Source organism: Perna viridis, chromosome 5 (genome assembly GCF_037379345.1).
Source record: "Perna viridis isolate PV_CMFRI_1.1 ecotype Kerala chromosome 5, ASM3737934v1, whole genome shotgun sequence".
In the NCBI taxonomy this organism is placed as follows: domain Eukaryota; kingdom Metazoa; phylum Mollusca; class Bivalvia; order Mytilida; family Mytilidae; genus Perna; species Perna viridis.
The window spans coordinates 22,202,444-22,210,844 of record NC_142449.1 but is presented as its reverse complement, the minus strand read 5'-3'; the positions used below and the strand labels follow the sequence as shown (position 1 = coordinate 22,210,844).

The 8,401-nt window shown below is 32.2% G+C and overlaps 1 protein-coding gene across 1 annotated transcript; it reads right to left on the bottom strand.

Moving 5' to 3' along the window:
- Positions 1 to 281: 281 nt before the first annotated feature.
- On the bottom strand, positions 282 to 8,133 carry LOC148616521 (uncharacterized). Its single transcript, XM_088585083.1, has 4 exons — positions 7,932 to 8,133; positions 7,045 to 7,145; positions 2,443 to 2,497; positions 282 to 909 (listed from the first exon to the last, which is right to left on the bottom strand). Exons 1-4 carry the CDS (start codon positions 8,131 to 8,133, stop codon positions 710 to 712), a joined length of 558 nt encoding a protein of 185 aa, XP_088441209.1. The 3' UTR covers positions 282 to 709.
- Positions 8,134 to 8,401: the final 268 nt, after the last annotated feature.

Here is an 8,401-nt window from a genome sequence, read left to right as displayed (position 1 = left end):
TTTAAATTTTCTTATACTGTATACAAATTTCGATAAATAATCTTTGATATGAATCGAGTCGGAAAGTTAAACTACCTGGCTTACGAATATCCTCGGACTGGGACTTCTGGTCCTCAAGCATTGACACTGACCCAGAAGATGCTAAAACATGTATTTTTTAATAATAGTCCAATCGGAACACATTCAAAGGGACGACTTTATCAGATTGTAGGTTTCACAAACTCTCATTTCTTGACACATTTCTAAATAATACTTCAAAATTTAAGAATATATATTTTATTTCTGATTAACGATCATTAACGATAAAGTAAGTCGAATAGAATAAGTTATTCCATCCGTCGATATTTGTCCATTTACTCTCATGTTAAAACAGTGATAAAATAATACAGGCGACTGATACAGAGTTATGCTATGTCCATATGCTTCTGTATCTGTAAGCATATATTTTTATGTGTAAATATTTTAACACAGAATGATTACATAAAAGAAAAATGACTTAATCAGTACATCAAATAAAAAAGGAAGAACAAAAAAAAAAAAAAAAAAAAGGACAAAAAACAAAGGAACAAAAGCATATTCTTATATACAATCATTCGAAAATGACGAAAGGCTCCAAGCAAAGATTTCATGAAAAACAACACTATTCCATCAGGATATATAACCACTGAAGTTTTAGATTTTTGATAAACTTCAATTATGGCGTTTTGTGTCACGCCTTACATATGCCCAATGCGGAATCATCGAGATTAATCCCCCATTCAGAAGGTGTACCCTGAAGTTCACTCAGACAAACATCCGTAGAATTTGATGCTTTGGTGTCAGGGATGACTTCCGGGCTTTGTCCCACCCACTGATAAAATCCGCGGCCATTGTTGAAAACAGTGCCAATCAGAATATCATCATCGACATCTATAAAATAAATTCAATACTAATTTTTAATCAACTATAATATTCTAAGAAATACACAATTGCATTAATTGCACGAAAATTCCCGAACTATAAGGTCAAGATAGCGCTTCTATAAACGAAACAAAAAAAAAACGAAAAAAGCCGATCGGATCTTGTCCTGGTCGACAATTCTTTTTTAAGTAATAACTTTGTTTCCGTCAAGTTTTTACAGTTAAGCATTGTCATGTCATTGTCATTTTTGACAAGACACAATAGTTACAAGGTGTTATATTGTCCGAGATAAATTACACACAAACAAGTTTTATTTCACCAAATAATGTAATAAAAATAAGATTTGTTCAAAAGGATGAAGGTATTTGAATTTGTCACCACATACTGGAATGATCATCATTTTCCAAATGATTTCATTTTTTCATCTTGGTTCCCTTGATTACCCCATCAGCATTACAAGTAACTTTAGAATAACGTCTTCGAAAGTCTTATCTCAAAAGTTAGGTGTATAAATACTATAAAAGAAAACAGGATTTGTATCTTTGAATGTATTTGTTGTTCTAATAAAACATGGACTAACTATACACTTTTTTATGCTCATGATTGGTGTAAACACCTTTTTGTGACTGTACTCTAGAACTGTATACATTCAAAATTCATCTTTTCGTATATATTTGTTGTATATATATTTAGCAAAGAACTATTTAGGTTAATCAGTTATTAAGTACCAGTTCACATAATAAGAAATTAGAAATTTTTCATTTATCTCCCACTAAAATCAGCCAAATAACACAAAATCAAGAATGATAACTCTTGCAAAATGCCAATTTCTTGTACAATCTATATAACATTTATGTCAAAAGCGCAACCTCCAAATGAAAAACTAAGACTGGTTATGTAACCAGTAGCTGTTTCTGAACAAGGCATGAAAGTGAGTTCGTTGGGTTTTTGAAATGCATTAATCACCTACATTCTTATATTTATAAAGACTGAAGTTTCCTCAAGTATGTAGAATATGATCCTCAGTCAATGCATTTTGCATTTCCCAAAGTTTTTTTTATGAGATCTGTACAGTCCTTATTTAATTTGTTTCTCTTTTGAAGGTAGATCTATCATATAATCTCTGTAACTTTGGTGATAATGTTTATACTATCAAGTAAATCTTGAATGTAACGAGAATGGGTATATTGAATATGTCAAAGAGACAATATCCCACCGGGGTTAAAAATGTCAGTTCAAGGTCACCCATGAACGACTAGGAAACCCTCACAACAGAGGATAGGCTGTAGCTGGTCCAAAAACTACATTGTATACAGGTACAGCGAAATAGTTGACCATATATTGTCCATGGACATTAAAGTAAACTGTAAGTGAAAACTTTCAACAAAAATGAACAACGAACAATACAGATGTCAAATCTATCAAGTTTTCTAAGTGAAACAGAACGAAACTGAACCATTTCTTTTTAGACAAATTTGTGTTTTTAGGTAAGGGCTAGTGATGATAATAATGTACAATGTATATGCATTTATAGTTATTTACCTTGAAGTTTTTCTATCTGGTTAAAGTACTGGCCAATTTGGTTTGTTCCAGCTTCCTGAAATGAGCAGATATGGAATAATTGATTTTATGGTAAATCTTATGACAATTGATATCTGAAAAAAGGTAATGCATGCATTTTGAAAACCTACAAAATGCACTTTTATATCTAATTAAGAAACAGTTAAAGACCTCATAACCAGTCATAGAGTGCCATTTGGTTATTCCTCTTTCGCGTAAAAAAATTATATGAAATATGCATAATAAATTGACAATAAGCAAGAATTATTGTTCTTGAATTGGTTAATTGAAAGAGGGATGTTTGGTTTTATCCAAAGTACTAATTTGTATTCATGAAGGACCATAGTTACGTAAAAAAATATGGCGTTCTACTGCATCTTGTATCACATCTAGCACTAGCAGTATCTAAATAATTATTTTACTGATACTTAAGAAGATATACTATCGCAAATTAATGTAGTCTGACATACGTAGTTATGACATTCAAAACCACATCAATATCCCCATAGTAAACGATAGGGTCCTCATTGAATGAGTAGTAATTATAAGCGATAAAAAAGAACAATGAAATATTAGCACCAAAACGACACCAAAGCTTAATCAAAATGTACAAAAAGTTGTTATTCATACAAACTTGCAATTTCTTGAATATTCCGGTGTAATAAATATTATTGTTTAATATTTCACATTGACTTTTTTTGGCCAAAAATCATTGTCACATATTAAGTAGCCCTTCAGCTAAGAATCATGCAAAATGTGATTCATAGGTAAAAAACATATTTTTATTTTTGATATTTTGTTAGAATAGCGATAGTAAACAGAAATTAATATTCAGTTTTTCATATAACCCGTGTTCTTAGGAGATAAAAATATAGAATGCATATTAAATTTCAAAATAAAGAGAGATAACGCTGTAAATGACACTCAAATACATTAGATTATTGGATTTTCAATGTTGACTATTCCTAAGAGCAGGCAGGTTTGAATGAATAATTACACATTTCATATTTTAGACCCATAAAACAACTTAATAACAAAAATAAAAATATGTAGCCTTTTTGTTTTGGGTGTATCACATTTTTCACATTTTGCATGATTCTTACAATGACAGCTACTTATAAAAATGGTTTTAATTGCGTTATTTGTCTCAATGAAGAATGAAAATGAATTCGGCATTTGAAAATACCAGATATTTTCTTGAAATAAAATTCATATGATAAAAAGGGTATTTTAGAAGTTAGTCATGAATAACCAAAGAATGATCTTACAAGCCGAGAGCGCTTGAAGATTTAACAAATGCGCGGAACAAGTTTTATTCATTCGATTAATCTTTCGCACTCGTGATCATACTCAAATCCTTCTACAATTCTTCTTATTATTCTGAATAGCTTCACATTGTCACGGTCAAACTTGTAAAAATCGATAAAACAGGAAAGACTAAACGTAATAAAATCTGCTTAATAAACAGCCGTTGTATTTACAGCATTGCTGAAGTCGACACACTAGTAGTAACAGAAAGAGGCAAATTTTACATATTTTGCATGGGAAGCCTTGATCATGTGTCAACTAAGAAATGCATTATATGTATTAAACAACAAAAAATAAACGAATGATTTTTTATTGTACAATAAATTGACACTTTCATTGATCGTTCTCGGGAGTTGTTGAATTCAAATCACGCAAAAAAGAAGAGAAACTATCTGATAGGAGACACCAAATGAAGATGGGTCCGAGTTATGATTGGCTATTTTGATCCTTTAATGCGTTGTAGTTGTATATGTTGGATTGCCTTATGAAGTTCCGATTCCCATTTTTTTCCCATCCAGGTACAGATAAAATGCTTTAGCTATATGCTAACAATATATGCTGTCCATGAACTGTGGTAAGTATTTCTGCTTTGTAAGGAATTCTTATAATTGATTCGTTTCAATCATGGAACTGTCTGCTTTCATAGCCCCTTTTCTTATTTATTGCATTTTCTTGCATACCAGACGCGGTACTAATCGGTAACACAATAGAAAAACTGACCTGTCGGTCGCGACTACCCTGATTAATGAATGTTTATGGTACGACCAATAAGCAATTGATATACCATGTACTGAATTGTATATTTTATTATCTAAAAAGCGTTATCTTTAGAAATCAGTATTTGTATGGTAATGTTTTGTTGATGATCAATGACATAAACGGTCACTCTTAAAGTGAACACGAGACTAAACATGCACATGAAACTTTCATAGCCGCAAAAATAATCGAATCATAAAGTAATATATACACATTCTTTTTTTCTTCATTAATAATACATAACGAGTATGTGTCAACTTCCTTCTCTTATTCCAACAGAGTAGTTTCTAGGAAAGTGATATATGAATACTACATTTCAAAGTCAATTTCAAATTAACATTTGCCCCGTGCAGGTCCGGGTGTTAAAAGAATAGGCCTAAGCAGCGCTAAGCTTGTCGTATAAGGCGACTAAATAGTGCTCAGAAACCTAGCCGGGGGCTAGGCACTCTGCCCACAGAGCAACTGGGATGTGTGCCCCAGGTGGTGGAATGGGGTACCCCTGGCGTGTTACATGCTGGGGTTGTCAGGCTATAATACGGAAAACCTGACCGCAAACCATAGTGGTGCACCGTGTTGGGAAAGATGCCACGTTCCTCGCACGTTAAAGAACCCTGCTGTGGTATTCGATAGGAGTAGGAACCTTTGCGCTCCGCCACAGGAGGCTAAATTGCCCGACCTTACCCATCTCCCCTTTTTCCAGTGGCAATCAAAATTTGTCGACCCTATTATCATTGTGACCCATCCTTTTTTTTCATTCCATGTTCATTTTATCATCCATTTCATGTTCATTGTCTGAATATAGCTAAAATATTGCTGCTCGGACGTTAAACCCCAACAAACAAACACACAAACAAACAAATTAACATTTTCATATGCTATCTCTTAAGCATTCAGAATATTTAGCCAATTAGGGTCAGAAAAAATTAATTTGCTTCTCTTTCTATTTCTTCTATTAACTCGATGAATTGAATAAAAGGCGTGAGCTAGCGATTTGATTTACTTTAGCCATAAGACGTAACTTATCTCATTGCGCAGTAACTTTCAATAAGTTGTAATGAAATTGCTGATGTTAATCTTTGCTTTCAATTATAAAGCTTCATACAGGATGAACAGATATCACTATACTTTCCCACACAATTTGAAATAAATGATGATAAGAAAGAAAAAAAGGTTTTGTTAATGTGAAAGTTTTTACTTCCAAGTAAACATTAATAGTGTACCCTCTACATTACACTACACACACACCTATTACATAATATCAATATGTACCAATCGTATAAATTTTGCAAAAATCGGTATGCTGTGCACGTGTTTCAAGGAGTAACCTCTGCAACAGCATTTGAATCAAATATATAGGCAGATCTAAATCCAATCATAAAGTGTATTCAAGAATCACTCATAGCCAAAACCATCGAAATATGAAACCAAATCCATGACCAAGATGTTCTACTGTGTGCAATACATGTCAAGAAGCCTCGTTGTTATAAGGATTTGGTGCACCAGCAGTGGCATAAACACAGTGGTTATTTAATACAAAAATACCAATCATATAAATATTGCAAATTTTTCTGAAAAGATATTACGATACTTTCCCACACAATTTGAAATAAATGATAATATGAAACAGAAAACTTGAAAATCATAAAAAAATACAAAATGTTTCGTTCATATGAAAATTTTGCTTCCAAGTACAAAATAATAGTATATCCTCTATATGTTACTACCAAATACCCATTAAGTTTAATGTTTTGATACATGATACAAAATTTACCAAAATTTTGTGTAGTTCGGTACATGCACGTAATTTAAGGAGTAATCTCTCATCAACAGCATTAGAACTAAAAATAAATCATATACAAAGCGGTACTCAAATCAAACATATCGAAGTAGAAAGCCAAACACAGCCACGATGTCTTAGTATATCAAATGAGCTACAACATTGCAGTCCCATGTTTAATTCAAGGAAACAAGCCTCAACGCTTTAGGGGTTTCGAAGTTTTATGATACGGCGAATTCCGGATAGTAATATATGATCCATTAGTCGGGCCAAACAAGTCTGTCTACAAGGCTTTACAACAGTATATTTCGAATATGAAATAGAAAGCAAATTGAAAAAAAAATACGTATATAACAGAGAGTAGACACTTCACATATATACATTATTAGATCAAGCTGCAGGTTGTTCTGTCAATGTACAAAGAATTGTTATCGCCACCACAATATGTGCTAATTAATGGTCAGGTACTTAAACTTCTAAAACCACAGATATAGGAAATCTCAAACAAAGTATCAAATAAAATAAGAGTTATACAAACAAAAAGGAAAGAAAACAACATAAATCTTAAACATAGACAACTACAATCAGATATTGTGCCAGTCCCATTTTATAAAGGTCTTCGGTTCCACAGAATCACACAGAATAATCAATACTGGTGGAACAACAAAGAATCACAAATTGTTTAAACATGAAAATGCATATAATGCCTCGACAAGAGAAATAAACAAAATACAATGTTTTACCGGCTCTACAACAGTCCAGTTGACATCAAAATAACTTTCAAAGAAACAAGTGTGCTCGCCAGCAAGTATTATCCAACCTTCAGCACACTCAGTTTGGAGTTCTACAAATAAAAAATTTAGGAAATAAATATGTTTTACGCGTGAAAGGCCCATATCATTCTCTTCTGTAAATGACACTTTTGCGAGAGAAAGTGAAAAAAAGGGTATAAAGAAACTATTTACTTGTGCAAAATGTAGTAGTGTTGATATTTTTTCGTAGATACTTATTGTATTTTTTGCAGCTGAAGTGGCAGTAAAATTTATGACGAATATACACAAAATATACGTTAAAACGGAATCTATCCTTAAGATATATATTTAACCCCCCCCTCCCCAAAACAAAAAAAAATGGGAGAAAGATAGCTTTTAAAGCAGTAAACTGTCATAAATATAGTGTCTAAAATTTGTTTGTTTGTTTTTTGTTTGTTTGTTTTTTTGTTTTTCAACTCATTACTTGTCAAGAAATTGTGAGTACTATGGCAATTTCCTACTCCGCTACTTACACTTTAACTACTAGGGCAGGGATATATTGCCAAAAGATTGAAGTCGTTTCGTAAATAACCATGAATTAACTAAACAATATAAAGTATCTCTTTTAAAATATAATCAGCGACCTCCCATAGATGTCTTTCCTCTTAAAGAAATAGCACGGTGGATGTCTTGCAAACATCAGAAACAACTCATCATTTTGTAGCAACTGAGTTCACCATTGGTTTATTAGGATTCGCATTGTTCGTTTTTTTTTTATTCTTTGATGTAGTACGCGTTGTATTTCTGATGTTCCCTGCTTGATTGTCTGGAAATACATATTCCACAGTTTAAACAAAAATGAAACATTTTATTCTTACCATTGTTGCCATCGCCAGTAGAACAGTTTGTACATTTCTTTGTCGATATGAAATGAATAAGCATCATAATAATGATACCAACAATGTATCCAACTAACATTCCTACAAGTACATCCCTTTGCTTAAGTTTTGAATTTTCATTTTCTTTTTTAGCTTTAGTTGACCCAAGCTCTAACGATGATCCATTCGCTTTAGATGCCATTATGACATTGAATTTTAGAACAACTAGTAAATGCTGTAAGCCTTAATATTTTTTTTTTATAAATTATTCATAAAATCAATGATACATTATAAAAATCATCATATCATGGAAGGAAATTCATGATGATTCTTTAAAACAATCTTCGAATAACGGAGTTCCATAGAGGAAAATATAATCAAAATGTTACAACAAAACTCGAAATAAACGGTTAGTGTTCTCAATTGTATAAGTTTCCTAAAAGTCAAATTTTTTTATACATGCGTTATCA

Coding starts and splice junctions, on each gene's coding strand:
- LOC148616521 (XM_088585083.1), bottom strand. CDS start 8,133: ATGGCATCTAAAGCGAATGGATCATCGTTAGAGCTTGGGTCAACTAAA. Junction 2,498..7,044: donor ACTGGACTGTTGTAGAGCCG/GTAAAACATTGT, acceptor TGCTCATTTCAG/GAAGCTGGAACAAACCAAAT. Junction 910..2,442: donor CCAGATAGAAAAACTTCAAG/GTAAATAACTAT, acceptor TTTATTTTATAG/ATGTCGATGATGATATTCTG.